This window comes from Acipenser ruthenus, chromosome 19 (genome assembly GCF_902713425.1).
Source record: "Acipenser ruthenus chromosome 19, fAciRut3.2 maternal haplotype, whole genome shotgun sequence".
Classification (NCBI taxonomy): Eukaryota; Metazoa; Chordata; class Actinopteri; order Acipenseriformes; family Acipenseridae; genus Acipenser; species Acipenser ruthenus.
Genome location: NC_081207.1, coordinates 22929625 through 22951828, shown reverse-complemented (window position 1 = coordinate 22951828; position 22204 = coordinate 22929625). Strand labels below are relative to the sequence as shown.

At 36.4% G+C, this 22204-nt stretch overlaps 4 protein-coding genes across 5 annotated transcripts in view; 2 read left to right on the top strand and 2 right to left on the bottom strand.

Annotated features, from left to right (window-relative positions):
- Positions 1–1334: 1334 nt before the first annotated feature.
- gins2 (GINS complex subunit 2) lies at positions 1335–4200 on the bottom strand. The gene is made up of 5 exons (XM_034041553.2): positions 3828–4200; positions 3419–3533; positions 3019–3118; positions 2310–2436; positions 1335–2019 (listed from the first exon to the last, which is right to left on the bottom strand). The coding sequence occupies exons 1-5, from the start codon at positions 3915–3917 to the stop codon at positions 1891–1893; spliced, it is 561 nt and encodes a 186-aa protein (XP_033897444.1). The 5' UTR covers positions 3918–4200; the 3' UTR covers positions 1335–1890.
- Positions 4201–10103: 5903 nt separating this feature from the next.
- Positions 10104–16194, bottom strand: emc8 (ER membrane protein complex subunit 8). Its single transcript, XM_034040095.3, has 5 exons — positions 15243–16194; positions 13744–13820; positions 13565–13634; positions 13059–13153; positions 10104–12236 (listed from the first exon to the last, which is right to left on the bottom strand). Exons 1-5 carry the CDS (start codon positions 15444–15446, stop codon positions 12077–12079), a joined length of 606 nt encoding a protein of 201 aa, XP_033895986.1. The 5' UTR covers positions 15447–16194; the 3' UTR covers positions 10104–12076.
- Positions 16195–16300: 106 nt separating this feature from the next.
- LOC117424284 (cytochrome c oxidase subunit 4 isoform 1, mitochondrial) lies at positions 16301–20824 on the top strand. Of its 2 annotated transcripts, none has more exons than XM_034040495.3 (5): positions 16301–16422; positions 17462–17535; positions 17971–18135; positions 19428–19559; positions 20528–20824. In XM_034040495.3, the coding sequence occupies exons 2-5, from the start codon at positions 17463–17465 to the stop codon at positions 20662–20664; spliced, it is 507 nt and encodes a 168-aa protein (XP_033896386.2). In that variant the 5' UTR covers positions 16301–16422; position 17462; the 3' UTR covers positions 20665–20824. The 2 variants fall into 2 exon arrangements, with proteins under 2 accessions (XP_033896386.2, XP_033896385.2); XM_034040494.3 differs by lacking the exon at positions 16301–16422 and adding an exon at positions 16848–16876.
- Positions 20825–21952: 1128 nt separating this feature from the next.
- The window catches only part of LOC117424143 (dual specificity protein phosphatase 22-A), a 34445-nt gene continuing 34193 nt past the window's right edge, over positions 21953–22204 (top strand). The window contains exon 1 of the mRNA XM_058992646.1: positions 21953–22127. Coding sequence (XP_058848629.1) covers positions 22107–22127 — 21 coding nt within the window. The 5' untranslated portion in view covers positions 21953–22106. The remainder of the gene's footprint in view (positions 22128–22204) is intronic.

The window sequence follows — 22204 nt, the reverse complement described above, 5'->3', positions numbered from 1 at the left end:
GTGGAGTGTTTTATTCACCGATGAATGCCGTTTTGCCCGTGACAGACCTGACGGAAAACAACGTGTGTGGTGCGCGTTATACTGACTGTTGCGTTGTGCAAGCCAACCGGTGGGGCGGTGGAAGTGTGATTATGTGGGGAGGAATCTCCTTTAACACAAGAACGCCTTTGGTGCATATTGAGGGCAACCTTACTGTTCACGATACACTGACGAAGTCGTTGAATCAACAGTTTTTCCGTTCCTGCAAGCCAATCCGGAAGTGTCGATAATGCAAGACCACAGAGTGCTAGGATTACAATTGCACGACTTCAAGAAAACAATGTCGAGGTCTTGCCATGACCAGCTTTTTCTCCTGACCTGTCCAATAGAACAGCTGTGGGACCAAATCGCCAGTGCCATCCACAGGAGACAACCGCAACCAGCCTGCCTTCACCAGCTGGCAGCAGCTGCACAGAAAGAGTGGGACATCCCAAAGCAGTCTATCCAGAGGCGGAACAGGTCTATGCGTCAACAATTATTATTATTATTATTATTATTTATTTCTTAGCAGACGCCCTTATCCAGTGCGACTTACAATTGTTACAAGATGTCACATTATACATTATACAGATATCACATTATTTTACATACAATTACCCATTTATACAGTTGGGTTTTTACTGGAGCAATCTAGGTAAAGTACCTTGCTCAAGGGTACAACAGCAGTGTCCCCCACTGGGGATTGAACCCACAACCCTTCGGTCAAGAGTCCAGAGCCCTAACCACTACTCCGCACTGCTTGTCCAGGATTGTCTTAATGCTCAGGGAGGTCATACCCGATACTAACTTTGTAACGTTTGCATTTTGACAATGTGTCATGTTTCATACTGAAAACTTATGATTCTTTAATCTGTATTTGTGTTCACATTTTCTATAATTGAAAATGGTGACACACACAAACACACATGGAAGGATAGAGTACTGGGCTTCTACTGATTTTATTGTATTCTATAACTGCTGTTATCTGTAATGTGATACTTTGTAACAACTGTAAGTCGCCGTGGATAAGGGCGTCTAAGAAATAAATAATTAATATCTGAGCGCCCTCTGCTGGCAAAATGTGGCACAGAATACCTTTCAGTCAAACCAATCCCAACTTCTGGTGTTATTTCATTTACTTAAATTGAACCAACTAATATCCCGTAGTTCTGTTGCTTTTTATTAATAGTTTGATGCAGAAGTGGAAACAAAGGCACTGACAATAATAATAAGGGTATGTTATTTGCGTTTAAATAATGTTTTCCTACTAACCTTACTGAGGAATTTATCAAGCTAACCATCAATCAAAAACAAACTCCAATGAATGATTTTTTTATTTTTATATAGAAAATCCTTTAAGACTAAAACAGTAAATAACAGAAACTACACACAAGAAAAACAAGCGCATACATTATATACAATTGTAATTAATCTACGTTACCAATTTTACATTTAAATTCCAATCAAATCGTGCTATTAAAAGGGAAGTGGAGTAACATTCTTAAATCTGACACAGTACTGTATAATTGTATTATTCATTTTACAATATTATCTTGGATTTAGGGTTCTACTAAATCCTGAAGTTTAGACAGGTTCAAATTTCAAAAAGGAAGTCAAATGTTAGCTACAGGTAAAGGCACCTATATACACAAATATATAGTTTATGATGAAACTCCAAATTGAAAGCCTTGTCCATAAAACTGCTGTTTTCATAGCAGATTTCATTGCTTTAATAAATTCCTGTGCCTGCTTAAGGTCACTGCCAAAACAGAATCCATATTTGCCTTCTGATTGCTATGTTCTTAAAGTCCATTGCTGGTCTGTAAAGTCTTGATGATCCCATTCCTCTAATGACCAATAGGGGGCGGTGTTCTAGAAGTCCTGGGACTTGCCGGCCTCCTTGCCAGGCTGCAGGTTGGTGCGCAGTTTGTACATGTGGTTCAAGGAGTCTGTGAGGAAGGTCCCGATTGTGTTAATTTCCATCAGGGTGAGATTATCCAGCTAGAAATAAACACATTATTTAAATGTGTAATAATAACCCACAATAAAAAGTACATCTCATGAGCATAGGATCACATAGCAAGCTTAAAAAGGAAGTACTTTAGCTTCAAAATGTATTTTCTTACTTGGATGATGTCCGAGGGTCTTACTGCACATGCTCATGTATTACATTTTGTTTTTTTTGATAAGTGTATGTTACAGTGCTTTGACAAGGTGTTCGGGAGTTTCTCTTCAGTCATAGCTGCCTGTCCTAGCTAGACATGTGTAACATAGGAGGGCAGTTTCCTTACCCTGGCGTGTGCTTCCTGCTGACTGACGAAGCTGTCTGCAGACAGGCGCAGCTTGGCGATGCGAGTGTCCCATGTGTCCTTCACCAGGGTTCTGATCTCATCAGCTTTTGGAATATTGTCGGAGGCACTGGGAAGGGAGGGACACATTTACATTAAAAACATTTAGTAATCTTGTGTGCACAAAAAACACAACCTACCCAGCAGTGGCACAGTACAAGAGGAAACAGTGCCTCTGACAGAATGGTTAATGTATATGTTTTATGTATTGTTACAATTTGAGACAGATAAAGAAATACCACAATGCTAGTTTTATTCAGCCCATTTCTAAAATAAGAGCAGTAGTAATTATCAGATGAGGTCCTTATACTTGCTGCATGATAAATTAACATATTTTATTGAGACATAATGGTTTAGCCATTTTCAGTTTATTACTGTACTTCTGACAAACTGAGTGGGGTGGGTATTCAAGAAAAAGAACATGGGTTGGATGAAAAACATATCTAAGCTGATCAGAAGCAAAACATTCAAAAGTTATGCCACTGCAATAGGTTGCACAATTATATAATATAATATACATCTGTTTCTCAGAAAATAAGCATTCCGTTTTTCGTGTGCACTACTTAAAACCTTGCAACCTTGTCAAATCCCAATTGCAATGGCAAAAGAAAAAGTTATCCTAGTCATACCACTGAAAAGCTGCTTCACTTACTGGTTTAGCAATAACTTGGTCAGCTCCATGTAGTACGGATTGGGGATCGGAGTAAAAGTTTCTTCCTTCCTCTCCTGCTCTCTGATCTCTTCTAGTTTTTCTAAAGAGATTATTACAGTAAACATGACGACAAGTCCTCGTGAAAATGCTGTATTTGATCGTCGCTGATCTTTAAGCGATTTACATACATTGGCAGAATTTTAAAAAGTCATGCTTTGACATGCTGTTAAAATGTAGCAGAAATGTTGGCTGCAAATCCTGAAATACAAGTCCAACATACACCTCCACATATTCCCAATTCTGAAAAACATCCCTGTCTATCCGACTAACTGGGGTTCTCTTGATTTTGTGACTTTGAAATCGATTGAAATGACAATGGGCAACAGAGGTCTGTTCTTACCAACATCCATCCACTCGGGGGGAATGATTCTGCACTTCTGCCTCTGCTTCAGATTGATCGCCAGCCAGACCGGCACAGCCACAGGCAGCCCTGGGTTGAAGGGGCCAAGGTCTCCCTGTCAAGTAACAACACAGAGAATTGGTGTCATGATAACTGAATGCCTTCTTTAGACTGAAAAAAACTAGCAACTTACTTTTTTGCTACAGCACATGCTTATAAAGCACTTATATCATTTTACAATAGCTACTTTCCTCTTGAACCAGTATTTACTGCCTGTTTCACACTATTCTGTCTAGTAGAAAATCTGCAAAAGTCAGCAAAATATGTGCATGCAAGTAAACAATTAATATACAGTAAACTGCTAAATGCGTGGATTACGTGCAGAGGTTCAACCACTTCACTGACTTACCCCAATTAAATATATTTTATCGAGACTGAAATTCGGAACGATGGTCACCATCTCCTTTTCCGCCAGAAACTCGACCTCTGAGGGATCCATCTCACGATTATATTTATAAAACAACCGTCCGGACAGTGCATAGATATCTAGTAATAAGGAACTACTGCTGTAAAGTTCCCGCGTCGCCGTTCAGAGTAACCTGGAAGTGAATGACGAATCAGCTCCTCCTATCCTCTCGTTTTTTTTAAGCAGCTCTAATGACAGTGCTTTATTATTCATGCATTTCCTGCCTTACCCTCTTTTGGAGTTAAAACACTAGACACCTAATTGGATTTTACCTCCAGAGTCTGGTCATGTTTCATATTTGAATGTACATTTGCAGTACTCTATAATATTATTTGTGCGAAGCTGGGCGTTCTGTTGTTAGTAGACTGCACCTCCTTGTGGCATAAACCTGAACTGCAAGCTGAGATAGGATTGAATGAAAATATGTGCTTGTAGTCAGCTCACTGAAATGGACAATGAAATAATTTTGCAATAGTGCTATAAAATGCCATTATAATGATATACCTCAATGCTGCATTATACTGTCACTGTATTACAAGTTCCCAACACATCTCTATTATACACCAATATTACAGTTTTTAATCACATCATCTATCTGAATTGGGTATTGCACTAGATTCATATTATCCAATACAAGTCTCTTGTGTCCTCAATCTGCCCCTACCTAGTGTAATTTAAAGCCAAAGTTGGCATTTTACAAGTGTTCATAGTAGTTCTCTGGCTGGCTTAGTTGGTAGTGAATTGGATTCTGCTTTTTGGAGTAGTCAGTTCAAGTCCCACATGAGGCACAAGTGTTAATCCCTCATTTTCAAAAACACTGTCTAATTTATCTTATATACCTAATAAAGTTTGTCTTTTTAATCCCGTTCAAGTCACAAACACACAAATGAAATGAAGAATCCCAGCTTATCCCCAGGTTCACATCACAAAATGTAATAATGTGTTTCACGCTGCAGATGTGCCAGCTGGCTGGCTATCTCTGTTGGTAAAGCATGGGACTGATTTCCAGGTTAGTGGGTTCAAACCCATGTTTGGGCATGTGTTTTCCTTTCATTTTCAAAGACTTTGCCCGTTTTGATACTCAGCTTTACAAAATGGTACGTGGTCAGTGGTCTTAAGCATAAAATAGTAATACAATCAGGTTGATATAAGATCTTATATGCAATGCTAGACTCTCACATGGAGCCAAGTGGTGCAGTGTGATAAGTCACTATTATGCTGTGCTGTTCTTCTTTGGGGGACTCTGAAAATAAAGAATGGAATCATCTGGATTTGAACAAAGACTTGGTTAATTTACCTTTATTGTCAATGAAAAAGGAGCCGCTTCCACGGAAGTGAGATTGCATGGTGGGCTACCAGCATGCTGTATTATTTTCAAATTGGTTACTTGACCTAATATTCAATGAAAAAAGAGGCTCTTCCATTGAAGTCAGATGGCACAGTGGTCTAATTCACTGATATACTGTGCTGTTTTTCCTTGTAGGACTGGGTTCAAATCCAACTGATTCATTTCTTTTATTTTCTAAGAATTGGATCATTTCCTACAGTAATAAATAATAAAGGAATATTTGAAACTAAAGGAAGGAATTGGTTGGATTTGACCCCAGTCCTACAAGGAGAAACAGCACAGCATACCAGCCCACTGTGCCATCTCACTTTCATGGAAGAGACTGATTTTTCATTGATTATAAGGTAAATTAACCAATTCTTTGAAAATGAAGGCATCAGTTGGATTTGAACCCTGTCCTGCAAGGGTGTACATGTGTGAGTCTGTGTGTTGTATCTGTGTGTCTGTGCAGCAGTTGGTATTGTGCTTGTGTGCATCTGTATGTTGTAACTGTGTCTTTACCTAGAAATAGACATTATCTGTCAACCAAAGAAAGACAATGGGAATCTAATACAGCGGTTCACACTAATACTGGTGGTTGAACTTTAAACCTCATAATGGCTGGTCAATAGAAAATAATACCATGAAGGGAAGCAGTAGAAGGAGTCAAAATGCAAGCCGCCCAAACCATGACAACAGCGAGAATATTCCTTTCTGTTGTCAGGGTTTGGCATAAGGAATGGGCTGAATGAAGCTGGCATTGTAATAATTACCTTTATCTATCACTGTTGATTAAAAGATGGGTTGCTGGGAGGGCGCTCCCGGGTCAAAGTGCTATTACAAATGGAAAGTAATAAGAAATGCAAATTGTACAGAATCTAATATATATATATATATATATATATATATATATATATATATATATATATATATATATATATATATATATAATGTGTACATTGAAATGCTGTGGAGTCTGATTCTACTAATATCCAATAGCCAAAAGAAAATACAATATACTTTATTGGGATTACAGTAATACAGGTGGTGATGTTTTTTGTTTTTTTGTCACTGGAGCTTTTTCTACTCCAATATATCAGAGGTCTGCTGGAATTTACAGCAAAGATCCACACCAGCTGAATAGCATTTCAGTGCTCTTGTACCCAGAGAAGCAATCTCCATGGCATCATAACTGTGTCCATGGACAGATGCTGAATGAAGGCAATCATACACACATACAGCGACACGGGGCTCATGCGCCTTTTTGCAGTCCGATTTACTGTTGCTATTGATTAGCAATGGGTATTTTGCCCTATCCTGCTGTATTTACACACAATCTCTGTTTGGCGGGTGTGACATGGCAGTCCATCTGTATGCTGTCTGACAGTGCTGACTGTTGGAGTGGGTGGTGTTACTACAATATCAGGCACAGACAGGGCGCTCTGCTGCAGTGTTGAGTCTTCTGTCCACCTGCAGAATCGGAACACTGGCAAAATAAAGACATGTATTTAATTTGATATGGTGCCTTTCTAGCATGTACTGATGCTTCCAACGCTCTTAGGTAAGATTAAAATTATTATTTAGTTTGCTTTGAATACCAAGAAGAATCCTAAAGTGCCAGCTCTGAACAGACTTTTCCATTCCATTTAAATCACGTGACAGTGTGACCTTTCCACTCTGCCAGCCCCACTGTCTCTCTCTGTCCAAATAAATGTAAGTGGAATAAGTGGCGCTAGCTGCGGTCAGAGGTCATATTGTGACACAATTTGAATGGACTGAGGAAGTCTGTTCAGTCCCAGCATTTAGGATTCTTCAGGCAAGCTCAAAGCCAGGTAATGGCAGATTTTTATAAATCATACCAATGATAATAATATAATAATAATAATAATAATAACAACAATATCTTTATATAGTGCCTTTCATAGTAGTCCACCATCACAGAATGCTTGACAAAAGAAAGCTAATTATCTGCCATTGAAATGTACTGCGTATTCTTTCTGTTAGAGGTCAACTGAAGATGCCTGTCTGTTTTTCTGTATGTCCCACTTATATTTTTGACCTATATCTAACATCCAAATGTCATAAAACTTTATATGGACATTATTTACCAGAAATGATTGAAGGTATTAAAAGCTAATCTATGTTGATTTTTCTCTCAGCACTTGTACCTGAATGGCTGAGTGACTCAAGAGATGCTTTGGTTTGTTTAGTTTAATTTACACAAAATCACTCATTTCTAGGATATAATACATATCCATGATAAAATGTGTGAATAATAAAGGAACATATACATTAAAAACCTTTAATTCATGTAAGTGTAAAACCCTAAGTTTCATTATTGTTTCTATATATTATAGTATATACACTAAAGTTCCCTCTCTCAGGATGTTGCCTTCTGTATTAATTGCTACAAACTCTTGTCTTCTTGCTCAAGCATACAGCTAGACCAATGGTTATCAAACTTGCGGTTAGCCCCCCATTTGCTTTGAATTTAGGCTTGCAACATCATATGCAAAAGTCGCTGTGCAGACTACAATGACACCACACTTCTTTGTGAATTGTAAGCAGGAGAATGGCACAGCGGCTTCTCTGAAGACATATAATAATGTTAATTTACTAATATTAATATTTTACTCTTTTCTGTACTTCAGAATAACAGCCTAGAAGTCATTTGTTTATGGAATCAGTGCAAAATACCTGTCACCTCTACACAAATTATTCAAGTGACTAATCAGTACAAAATGTCCTTTAGCATCTACACTGAGAATTAGATTCTCATAGTGGGATAAACATGTAATTAGTGTAAATACTCATAAAGAATGGTATTGGTTACCTTACCATTACAAACTGACTGTGGCAGCCCCATTGTTCAAACTCCTTGATATCCAGACACAGAAACTTCTCGGTTCTGGCAGAATAATAGATTTTAAAAAACTCATTCTTATTAAATTGTTGAAATAAAGAAGATAGTTAAAATTTAACTAAGCAACTACTTTAAGACAATACTAGCTTGCAGGAAACACCTTTCAAGCGATACATATACAATAACACACTCCCTCTGTGTTTAACCAGAGTTTAAGAACAGCACAGGCACCTTGCATTAATCTGTGGGTTTAACACATGCCGTTTCAGGATGACCAGAGCTGTTACACTTGTTTTTAGAACATTCTAAAAAAGGCTGAAGTGCTTCTCACACATCTTTTGAACTGGATTTGTGAAACTGTAACATTTCTTCTTGGTGTTTATTTGCGATATTTATTAATATTTTGCAGCTTTTATCCATATTTTACCCTTCTGCTTAATCAGATAAGTTCGAAGTAGTTTTACTATCTGATTCTACACGAGTCTCCGTCTCTGATAACCGGCACGTATTTTAAATGTTTGCAGTCAAGACACACTCCTGATTCCCGCACAATTGTATGATTCAGTCAGTCGTCCTTGTTGTGATGCAGTGGAGAGAGCATTAGGATCTTCTATTACAAACTACAGTAGTAAAGTTTAATAAGGCTAACAATGTTGTTTAGTAAAAATTCAGATGAAGAAGCACCCAACAACTGCACTTACATTTAAGATTCGTGTAAAATGAAATTGTCCAGAGCTGTCAGCGGATACATTCTTTAAAAATGAATTGAAAAACAATTGTAAATTGTAGTTCTGAAATTGGTGACCAATAAAAAATAACAGCGTTTGTGTGACCTTTATTGGATGCAGAGCTCCAGAAAAAGAAAGAAAAAATAAACAGGGGGAGGACGCGATCTACTACACAGGACGTTGTGGTGATTAAAGTTCTGCGCTGATGACCTCATAATCGAAAGGAATAGAAAAATAACATGCACGATAAAAAAAAAAAATAACTAAACCACCCGCAAGATGCTTTTAGAACAAGACCAATCTGGCAGCTCTGACTGGGGCACGCGAGACGCATGCATTAGCCATTAAATGATACCTCAAGCTCAATGAACAAATAAAACGGGAATTTGTATCATTTTTGTTTAAGAAATCTATATTTTGTTGGCGTTCCGGTACTTTTGGATGTAGGACTACACCGCTGAATATATCATAGATATTGTAAAACCGCATACAGCATAACGTTATATTGTCATGGATAAACACGCCGCGTGAAAATGCAGAAAGTCTGTATCAACAATCTTCTGAGTGTCTTATTTTTTCTATCTTACCTGTTAAATTGGAGGTAGAGTAAGCCATATGACTTGAAACATTTTGGGCTGTGATAGATATGCTCCCACCCTCTGCCTTTATGACTAGCAGCTAGGAAAAAGACAGATATGATTCATTTTTCTGTGATCTTCCCAGAAAGACCCCCAAATAAATAAATAAATAAACAAACAAACAAACATTTGTACAATGTATTTGAACTTTGCCACTATTTTTACTTCTTTCCCAATCATGACATGGTTTAATGGGGTGCTCAGTCTGCTGCTAAACCTATTATCTACTACAGTATATAGACTAAATCTTACTCTCCCCCTCTCTTCTGGGGGGGTCAGTGGTTCTCCATCACCTGGCCTTGGTTGATCTCTAACCAACTTGGCAGCACCTTTGAGAGCGGCTCCTGATGAACCAGAAGGGCCAAACAGTTGAATCATCCCAAACTACAGTTTTATACTAGATCTGGCCATGCAGTGCCTGGATCTTTGAATTGTAAATGATTCATTTTAAACTGCAGTATCCCACTAAATAATTCAAAATATAACAGAAAGACCTTATTTATCATTCCCCTCAAAACCAATTTGACTTTGTATGCCTCAGTGATCCAATTATGGGAGGTTTAAACAGACTCACTCTGCTTCGAACAAAAGGTTCTTATACTTAATACATCGTATTAAGTAACGTATCATAGCATACAGGATTCAAACTCCAGACAGCAGCAGTATAATCTCCACAAACTTTATTGCAAAACAAGGTTAGAGTTTGTTTTAGTCAAATCAGCCTTTCATTTCATATATAAAAGAAAGACGCAGCACATTACACACAATCATTCTGAAATGCACTCATCACAATCATATCACAGCCTGACATCTTCCTTAAACCTAACCCTAACAGTTCATTAAAAAATAATCTGTGGCAGATTTTTCCTACTGCACCGTGCTATTCTAGAACTAACCACACAGCACAATAAACATGAATTGTTCAGCCAAAATCTCGATTTAGGATAAGCAATAAGGTAGACATTATTTTAAAACAGCTTTTACGTTTCAAAAGGTATGTGCCATGTGTTTGAATTAAAAATTAAATCCAACACTTGGATTATAGAAAAAATGATGATAGAACACTCACCCAGAATAAACAAAACACATCATTGAAAAAGTTTTTTTTGTGATGCTCATCAACTTTCCTAATGCTTGTTCAAGCACAACACTTCGTACCAGTATTTTTACAACAAGCAACAATGCAATTATATTAGAACATTTTAATCTAATGCTGTCATTACTATTGATGGTTGAATCCTGGTGTACCAGATGTTTAGAAATACTAAAAGAAATGGAGTCAATGACACACATTTCGACTAGAAGCTTTCACATGAGGTCCTGAATGTGATGACTGAAAAAAAAAAAGAATAATGGTATGATTGGTACTTGGGAGTAAAAGGCTTTGTTAATTCCCTAATGATTCTAAAGTAAGTGGATGAGACACAGGCTACCATAGAGGGAAAAAACTCTAACCAGTTTATGGCAGATCTAGAATTAGCTTGATTTCTCAAATGGGTGGATTATTTTAGTAAGAAATTTGAAAAAAAATCCTGGGCAGTGCAAGCGCAGAAGTTTCCTGAAATGCTAATATCAACCGATGAGAAGATCCAGGCAAGAAATAATAAGGATTTTGTTAAACATGGGACAGAAAAGAAAACTTATTTATTCCTAGCTTGAACTTTTCATTCATTAACACAGTCTTCACTAGAATGCATGTCATGTGTAAAGACTGCTGTATGATTTAACTTCTAATTACAATGAAAGTTTTCATGAAGTAGTGCTCCAGAATTCCACTGGCATTCTCCCAGTTAAAGTGACTATACCCAATATGACTTTTCCATACAAAATACAAGCCAAAAAAAAATTAAAAATTAAAAAACCCTGGGAAAGCACTTTGCCCTTGTACACCCACAACTTCACCAGAGAATGCATTAACAGGGATTGTTCATACCATCTACATTTTCAGAACATTTGATTTAAGTGACCTCCATTATAATCTATGACCGTTAGTAAATAGAAAATCTATACAAAATATATACAAAAAAATTCCAGCTGCATGCAATTAGTAGTACTTATTTAACCCTCCTTACATGATTATACAGTAAGCATGGTAAATAATGTTCAAAGCAGACACAAGAGATAATTATATTTAACACAAACAGACATATTAAACAGGTAAGAAATAATACTGTGAAAATATTCATGGTATAAAAAGCACCTCTTTGATGTTAGTTTGCTGGCTTCTACATCCAAAAAGGTTGGATTTAAAGATAATGGATTAAACAAGGATTGCTTTAGAAGTACATAAATGGTTAGAACACTCTTAGCTTATATTTTAATGTATGCAGTAAAGTGAAAGTACATTATGACAAATCCCTGGCCAGCAACAGATCAGTGACATTACTAATGGTAGGTTGAATGCCTGAAAGCATTTCTAAAAATGCCCAATTTTTAGATACATAATTAACTGATTATAGAAACTTTATGCCGAATCACTCACATTAGATGGGTTGCAAAGGTACCTGAAATTCACATTAACTCTGTCAATGTACAACTTCATACGGTATTCTTTTATGAAGAAAAAAAAGTTCACTGGAAAAATACTGAGTCCCATTTTGGCAGAAATCGCAACAACTAGTCTACTGAAGAAGTGCTCAACACAAGTGCAGGATGGATTTGTTGATCTCGGGGTTTGTCCAGTCGTTCCGCAGGTCGTCCAGGTGATTATCGAAGTCGATCAGGCTGTCGTAAGACCTGTCTTCCAGGAGTGCAGACATGATCTTTTGGGCTTCAGACCAGTCCTCACAGCAGTCACTAGGCAGGGGGGGACAATGGATGACATGTACTTGATGGCAACTAGAAAACAATGTAGTTACTTACCTGTGGTTGGTGTGTTTCTTTCTATATTGTCTCTCTAACGGAAGATCTATAGCTAGATTTCCATCCATGTTCTTTCTGAGCATGGTGCTCCGGAGCTTAGTAATTGTTTCCACAGACAGTACAGCTCAAACTTGTTAATCAGAAACCCGTAATGAGAATGCAAAGTTACATGGGTGAAAAGTGAATAGATTTAATTCTAATTATTTTCATATTATAATGATTAAGTTTACTTAAAGATATAAAAAATTAACCACATTTTGTCTTTTTGGAGTGCATTGTGAGGTTTAGGGCAGTGGTTGATGATATGTATAAAATATAAAAACACCACATATTTATTTATAGCAGGCTTGTGATATTATAGCAAGCTATTAATTCACTGGCTCTTATGACTTTTCCAGTACCACATTTCAAAAATCAAAATTTGCCAAAAATCATAGCGATGATTGCTTGCATTACAAAAATAAACCTATATGATCCTGTCATTCTAGACAAGATCCACGCGGACTTACAAGGGAGGTAGAGCAATATCTGAAAACAGAAGATCATTTAATTTTCTATTCAACTTTAGTTGTTATAACTGGAACTCAGAAATGTTGTTCTAATAAACATCAACCCTACTGGTATTGGGAAGTTCATTTATCCACTTAAATGCAGATCATAAACACAGAAGTCAAGAGGAGCATGGCAAAGCCCTCCAATAGAGGCTTCACACCAATGTGTTCACACACAACAGTATGGAAGGAGGTAAAGACTTACATGCTAGCGTCTCTGCATTTCCATTTGTTGTCATGATGCTCGAAGACAGAAATTGCAGGGTCATAACAACTCATGGAAATCTTACTGTTGTCCACCTGAAAACACAATATATTTTAGTACGCAAGTATCGCAGGACAGGATTGTACTTTATTTTATGTGTTTTTTTTTTTTAAATAAATAACCGACAGCAGACTGACTGATCTTTTTAAGGCTATATCTTGGTAACTGCTTGTCTGATGGATTTTTTTTTTTTTACCTGCAAAAGAACTGGAGTAAGAGATTCACTGAATGCAGCTGTGTAAAACATTTTAAACCAATAAGCATTTGGTTTTATTTTCGTAAAAAAAATAACAACCTGCCTCATTCTATTCAAATCATGTTACAATGTGACCTTTCAACTGCAAGCCCCACCTACTTAACAGTAGCAGAATTGAAAGGGCAAATTGTCCAGCAATGAGAAATGCTGTGTAGTCCCACTGAAAACGACAGCAAACATCCGAATGTACCATAATCAGTGCCGCCTCACTGAAGTTTTCTGCAATCCTTGCTGCTACTTTTTCTGCAAACTGATTGGGTCTGGAAAAGGGTATAAAAAAAAGCAAGATGTACTTGGCTTAGCAGGCGCAACAGCATAATAACTGTGAAATTGAACCATTTCAATACATTCAAGTTTGAAAAGGTGCACCTGGTTTCCTTGATTCGTTCATTGGCCTGGTAATACCCGGCTATCACGTACTTATTTTCTTTACACCAGGTGTCAATCTGGAAAGTTGAAATTTACAATTACTGCATTGAACAAGACGAGATCGATACATTGACAGCAGTTCCTAATGTTTTAAAGTACAGTAGAGACAATTATCCAATCTTTGATCAACCATTTTGTCTAATCAAAGGAACGCTCCTGTAATCATGTGATGAATTGTGTGGTGTACTGCGCGCACAGCTTCTGCTGCTAAAACGGCTTTGAGATTTAGCTACCAAAAAAAGGACCAGCAAACTGAGGCAAATGACAGTTACAGAATTATTCAGACCACCAAAACCTTAGAGCATTGTGTGCTTTAAACGGTTGCAGCCAGTAAGGGCTGGCGATCCTGTTATTTTATTCATTTCAATTGCACGTTATTACAATGCCTTAACAGCAAGTATCAAAGTATAGACACATTTTACTGAATTTTTGAAGTTTAGCCTAATGATTCCTAAGTTCTGAATGTGTCTGAAAGTTGTACTGAACTGTATTCTTTGATGAATTTCAAAGTTATATGGTAAGTTTAATTACAGTATTTCATTACCTTAACTGTAGGTGTTAAAGTTTTACTGAATTGCATTGATTTTAATGATTTGTAAAGCTTTGTAATGTTGTATGCTTAATATGATAGAATAGGTTACTATACCATCAGTAGGCACTTGTGTGTTAACTTTATTCTATACATTATTAAAGGTACAGTAATTGTTATTAATACCTGTTCGATTATCCATACAAATCAATTATGCAAACTAGTATCGGTCCCAATTAGTTTGGATAATTGACTCCACTGTATAGTTATATAATAATACCTGCACATCTCACTTAATGTATATTCTCCACTGTGAACCTCAGTCACATTATTGTAAAGATTATATATATATATATATATATATATATATATATATATATATATATATATATATATATATATATAGTGCCTTGCAAAAGTATTCAGACCCCTGACCAATTCTCCCATATTACTGAATTACAAATGGTACATTGAAATTTCATTCTGTTTGATATTTTATTTTAAAACACTGAAACTCAAAATCAATTATTGTAAGGTGACATTGGTTTTATGTTGGGAAATATTTTTAAGAAAAATAAAAAACTGAAATATCTTGCTTGCATAAGCATTCAACCCCTGTGCTGTGGAAGCTCCCAGTTTACACCGATGAAAGAAATTGCCCTAACGAGGACACAATTACCTTACCATTGGCCTCCACCTGTGAACTTTTTCCACTGAATCCGTTTATACTGCCAATACCAATTAGCATTTACACAACTTCTGACTGGATGATCCACACTCAATGCCTTAAGTTTACTCCAATATTTAATATTTAATTTACAAAACAGAAAATGTATTTATTAACACACCTTTGCAGTGAAATTCAGAACGAAGACAATTGCATTTATTACAATCTAGTGTACTGCCTTACCAGAGTCAAAGAAATTTCCATCATTGGTGCCAGTGCGAGGGTACCATGGAACAGAGGCACACAATCCACACACAGAACAGGCTGGCCGTCTTTTCGCTTCTGATTTTCGGCCACCAACAAACCATTCACCGCGCAGTGGGGATACTTAGCAGCGTGCAATAACATTTTACAATATGCCTGAGTGGTTAACTTAATTACAGTCATCTTTAATTCACTATTATTCGTTGAGGAACGTGCGAAAATCTTATTAATGAGAAAAAAAATACCTTAAAATGTTAACGACATCAGCCTTACAAATATGCGCCTCTCCTACTTAGAGAATAAGAGCTTTTGTATTTAAATCGAGAACATGTTGTCGAACTCGATCACAAAAAAGAGTTTATTACAAAAAAGTGAATCTCTCTTTCCGAACACAACTGTCGTGTTTGAGATTTTTAGCAACCTGTAGTTATCTGAACTGAAAATTAAAATGAACGAAACGAACCAAACAACACGCAACACACTGTCGATCTGAGTGTAAAACCCGTTATTAATATGACATAAATAAGTAATTACATCAGACCGTACTTTACATATAGTCGTTTCGACATAAAACTACTCCTGCCCTTGATCAGTGAAACTGTACTTCACATTTACGTGAAAGGCATGCGTTAATAAACTAGAAATCGGTTCAACAATAGCTAATACAGACAGTATTGCTAAATCTTCACAGCAGACAAATACTACAACCATCTACCTAGTCATGCTGATTGCTATCGCCGGTACTGTAAAGCAGATAGCTCTTAACTATAATAATTAATTCCTTATTGGTTGTAATGAAACCAAGACACCAACGATCAATAATAACTGTAGTGGACACTGAACCACCATGGAAAATCCAAGGCTGTAATTTAAAAACCCTTTACGATATCATCGCAAAACTGTCGCAAAACCAACATTAAAAAAAACAATACAAACAGCTTATTTTTTTCACAAGGTAATATATGACATGTTATTTACTACCCAAATTGTTAAATACATGATTGAAAATTAAAAATATCTCAACTAAATTTAAGTAGCTATAGCTCCTCCCCTTGATTTTTTTAAAATTCCTTTTGTACTCCCCCACTATCCCACAGTTCCTCGGTGTGCAGTGTCTTCCTTCTTTGGGTTGTGTTGCTGTCTGGAGCTGCTGCGGCAGGTAATGGGGATTGGGAAAGTCGGTGGAATAAAGCAGAGCATTCATTGATTTAATTGGGCCAGTATATATTGTTTTTTATTTAAGTACGTTTTTTTTTACGAAATCTTTTAGGGACAGCTTTTTGTCTTTTAACGTAAGGTTCTCTACGCAACGTTTCAGATTAGTAGGTTTCAATGGACTCTGTTCGGTTTGACATTGACTCAGATTGAGTCACGGCAGAGGAGGAAGACTCGGTTGTCTCGCCTCACGAAGCAGGCCAGATATTTTAAGTGGTGTTAATAAAAATAAAATGAAATGGTATTCGGTTGAAAGTAAGATATCGTTGTATTGTTACGTACCAACAAAAGGCTTCCGTCTTTCTTTTTACGTTTTACATTGACGTGATGCGTGACTTCGGTCATGTTGACCTTGTGCTACATTGAAGGAATTGAGTGAGGTTGATGACTTCTTACCGGTAAATAATATATTTCTAGGGTATTGCTTGAGCCAAGTCAAGGGGCTCGGCTTGGATCAGATTCGCGATCACGTTTATTTAACTTACTGATGGGTAAATAACGTGTGAAATAAATTGTCCGATAGAATAACAGGAAATAGCATATTGATAATTTTTATTTGTATGAAATTGATTTTCGAAGTGGTGTCAAAACCCAATTTAAATGGCATTATTATTAATAATAATAATAATAATAATAATAATAATAATAATAATATTATTATTATTATTATTATTATTATTATTATTATTATTATTATTATTATTATCAGGCAGGATGATCATTGATGCATCACGTAGGATCTGTCAGAATAACTACCGTTGGAACTTATAACTTTTTTTTTTTCCCCTTACTATAAAAAAATAAACATGATTACTACGGCACTACGTGGGCATAAAAATGGCTTGTGTACAGTATGTGCCCTCAGGTGGCAGCTCTGTGACCGTGGCAACTAATTTTATAATAGTAACATTTTTTTTTCTTGAGTTGTATGCCTTTGTATCATTTAACTAGCAACTCTAATGTGAAATTGCATCTTTTTTCAGAATGATTGCATCTAGAGCACTTAGTCTTGTGGGCAGGAGGGCCATTTCTACCTCTGTTTGCTTGCGTGGTCATGGTAAGTACCTTTTGACGTTATCACACTTTTGTGTATATATATATATATATATATATATATATATATATATATAATATAATATATATATATATAATATATATATATATATATATATAATTTAACTTAAATGGTAATTGTCTAACTAGGAATGTAATGTGCCATTACTGCACCCACCATATCTATCAGACAAGGACAATTTATCCTGGGTAAAAACAATGTTGACCCCTTTAACTACTGTTGCTGGCAGATTGTACAGAATCTTTGGCATGACCCTTGTGCTAAGCTGAGAAACCCAAGGGTTTGTTTTCTTTTGCATTTTTTTTTTTTTTTTTTTTTTAAATATGCAATGAAGGGCAACCTGACATATTTTGATAAAGATGCAGGTCCCCTCTAATGATAGATTCTGTTTTTATTTATTTTTGTTGCTATAAACAGGGGTTGCAAAGGTCGAGGACTATGCGCTTCCAGCTTACTTTGATCGCCGTGAGTCTCCACTGCCTGATGCAACTTTTGTGAAGCACCTGAGTTCTGAGCAGTTGGCTCTGAAGGAAAAGGAGAAGGGATCATGGGCCCAGATGACAGAGGCGGAAAAACTTGCTTGTATGTATATAAAGTGCAAGGATCCATCTGTAGATTAATAGACCTTAGCCTAGAACTTGATTGAACGTGTGTAGACATTTTACCACAGTTATAAAGATGAAGAGCATCAGCTCTGCAGGTGTTTCTGTAATTTAAAGCCTTTTTAAAAATATCTAAATGTGCTTCCTGTGCTATAAAAGAACATGAGGGTGTTATTTGTGTCCTCCTACTGCTGCAACTAGTAGGTTTTAAGGTGCAGAAACTTTGCATCTCTATAGTTATACTTCGTTTGATGGATAAAAAAAATAAATAAAATAAAAATGAGCTGTTTGGATTCTCAAAAGATTGTGCACCAAAGGATGCTCTATGGAAAATATAGTAAACAGACACCAAGTAACATTTAACATGATGCAGGACACTGCAGCTTCACTAAGGCCCTGTCCACACTATGCCTTTAAACCGCCTTCAAAGTGCTAAATACAGTTAGCGTATACGCTACGCAGCGTTTTAATACCGCACTCGAGAATCGGACTTGAGACCACCTCGGGGTAGTCTCAAGTCTGTTTCTAAATTAGATTGCATCAGGTTGTGGTTTGTCAGAAGTGTGAACGCTGTAATACCGAATTGCATTTTTCGTGCTTCCTCCAGTTTCCCAAAATGCTTTCTGATATGTTTTGGTGCATGGACATTACAAATACAGTACTCAGAACAGGCGCCTGAAGGAGTTGAGAATGACTATCAATACTGCTGTGCCGTATACAATTTCTGAGGCTTGTTGTAAAATGGCGAATCATAGAGTGACGTGATCAGATGCCGAAATTGAGGTGCTTTGATATCTGAAGCGATGAAATCGGTCAAGAGAAACTTCAGAGTTCAAAACGAAAAAATGTACCTTGTGTTTTTAAAAAACAAAACCATAACGTTCATGCCAAGAAGCGCTATGTCTTCCATGGGTACAGGCTCCATATATGCAAGGTTGTAAACATAAAATACAGTGCATGGTGGGATAATGTCTAGGAACTGTAACCAAACTATTTTAATAGTGTTTGTATGCATTAAGCCTGACTAAACATGAAACGGTACTTTAGAATGGGCGCTTTAAGCTGGATTAATTAAAACGTTTTTTGAGTACAGTTCTCGATCAGTTATGTAGTGTGGACAGGGCCTTAGAACACATTAACCTTCATTTGAATATGCGTCTGCTGCCACTAATATATTTTCCTCAAGGGTTTTATGTAACAGATCGTAATGACCTGATTTTAGGTAATTCTTAAGTCAACATACCTGTTTCCTGTGCCTTTTCTCCCCAATAGTGTACCGCATCAGCTTCAATAAAAGCTTTGCTGAAATGAACATGGGAACACAAGAATGGAAATCGGTTGTTGCTGGAGTGTTCTTCTTCATTGGGTTAACTGGTTTTGTTGTCATGTGGCAGAGAACATTTGGTGAGTAAAAATAAATAAATAAATAAATAAATAATAATAATAATAATAATAAAACCTGTATATTTACTAGGTTTACCTGCATATTGTTTTGAGCATTTTCTATAGTTTGATTTATGCAGATGTACACAGTATCCAAAATTGTAAAATTGTTTTCAGTAAAGGAACTGTTTAAGGACACAATAGGGCTATAAAATTAAAATTCTCCGTTTTATATGGGATTGATCTTAGGATGTATAAATACAAAGTTATACAATGTAGAAAATATAATAATTAGATACAGCTACAGCTAAAGACTGTTAAGGAAGCATGCAGCATATTAAAGCTATGAGTGTCTTGAATAATAACATTAGTCATCTAAAATAAATGTATGTACTGGTGGTAGCTTACCTTTTGTCTAACAGATCCACCTGTACATTGCACAGGCAAACATTTAGACTCAAATACTTTTTGATATAAAAACAATAAATAACTTGCAAATTTCTCCACTGTAAAATAAAAAAACTATCCTCAGTCCACAATAAACAAAGACTACATCAATAAATATGGAATGCATCAGGTAGCAGCTCCTGGTTACCAAGGGAATATTTACACATGGCCAGCATGAGTAAACATGGCTTGTCAAATGTAATCATTCCCAAGGTTACCAAGTAATGCTGCTCAAGTATTTTATTTATGTAACACCTTTTTATATTGGTTTACGATTCATTTATATCTGTGTGGTTTGGATGTTGTGAGCGAAGCAGCAGCTGGTCCAGCGCAGGTACTGTAGCCTACTGAGGGTAAAGGAGGCAGTGCCAGGTATGGAACTGGTTTATAATTACACACTTGCAGTACTGTATCATGTAGCACCTATTTTCATGCTTTGGATTTGTACTATTGCTATGTAATAAAATAATTGCTCCCTGTGCTCTGATTGCCTCTGATCATTGTATAACCCCTTTCTACTATTTATACTTTTAATTCTGCAGTGTATGGTGATGTTCCACCAACATTTACTGAAGAATGGATAGCTGCCCAGACCCAGAGAATGTTGGACATGAGGATGAACCCAGTGGAAGGCTTTTCAAACAAATGGGACTACGAAAATAAAGAGTGGAAGAAATGAACCAACTTCCAGACCACTTAAACATACACACAACTTGCTTGAATTTTAATTCCGTAAATCTTCTTGTTGCAATGTTACCTCAGCAGATACATTCTGGAAGTACACTTCCTCTTAAGATTCTGTAAATGATAAATATAATAAAACTCCTGTTTTACTTGGACATTGTATTTTTTATTTTTTATATATAATAGGATTCAGAGCTTTAGCTATTCCGTTTTGAGGTTTTATGTTATACATTTTAAGCTGTTGAATATGTGAATGTTTTCCCATTTGTTGCCTCAGGTTTAAAGAATGTGTTGGTGAAACAAACATTTGGCCCAAAAATATGCTGATATGGCCCTCTACAGAAACTCCTTCACTGTCCACATTCTGTACTTTCCCAACCACCATTTAGCTGTAATACATTTAAAATAGATTTATTACATTAACTAAAAACAATGATACATGATCTGATTTTTGCAGGTTATATAAAGCAAAATACACTGTGTATGCTGAAACATCCACTTATACATTGTTTATGAAACATACAAGATTATTTAAAAAAATATATGAATATGGTTCGGTGTCTTAGGACAGAACATTTTCCAGTTCTAAAGTGATGCACAGTTGACCCGTAAAAGCTTTGAAGAGTTTTTTAAGTTTGTAATTAATGACAATATGCAAGCAGACATACCTGCTTGAAAAACAGGCTGTTCACAGTTAAAAATCCATTTTTTCTGCTAGTGCCCGGAACTGTGCTATTCCAGTGCAGGTTGCTGCTGTAAACTGGTGTGAAATTCTGCTTCCTATGAAAATAATATCTTTTGTATATTTATTTGAAACCAGATTGTTTAATCCTTAATGTGGCAATAATAATAAGCATTTTATGAGGTTAACAAATGAATGTTTTTAGGCTTGTTTTAAATAGTAAAAACAAGAATAATACCTAGTGATTTTCCATATATAACTGATATTATTCAGTACGACCACTGAAATAAATGTGAATTAAGTGTGCCAAGTAAGGGAACACAGTCGTGTGAACTATGTAGGCCTAATCATTATTACAGCTCGTGTGAATGTAACAATTTGTATTTCAACACAGACGTTCACAAATACTGCTGGAGCTGTTTAGAATTGTGACAAAACATGGCATCACGAGTTTTACATTCAGAACGCGTGAGGAAAGAAGGGCTAAGAGTAGAAGAACATACCCTGCCAATAGAATATACAGGACCAGAGTGACGCTCCTTGACGAATCAATCAGATGTACGTGTCGTGCAGAGATGCCGGCTTGATAAACAGGCTATAGCAGACCTGTGTTATGAGTTGAAGACTGATTTACACAATCCTACTGCCGGGAGTTGTGCCATACCAGTGCGTGTCAATATTACAGCTGCCTTAACATTTTATGCAACTGGCTCATTCCAAACACCAGCTGGGGAAATTTTTGGTATCTGTCTACCATGTGGAAATGCATTAGACAGGTAACGGCTGTTTTGGTTAAAAGAGCAAATCCATACCGGTATATCGTTTTTTTTTTCTATGACCCTGTGCAGCAGAT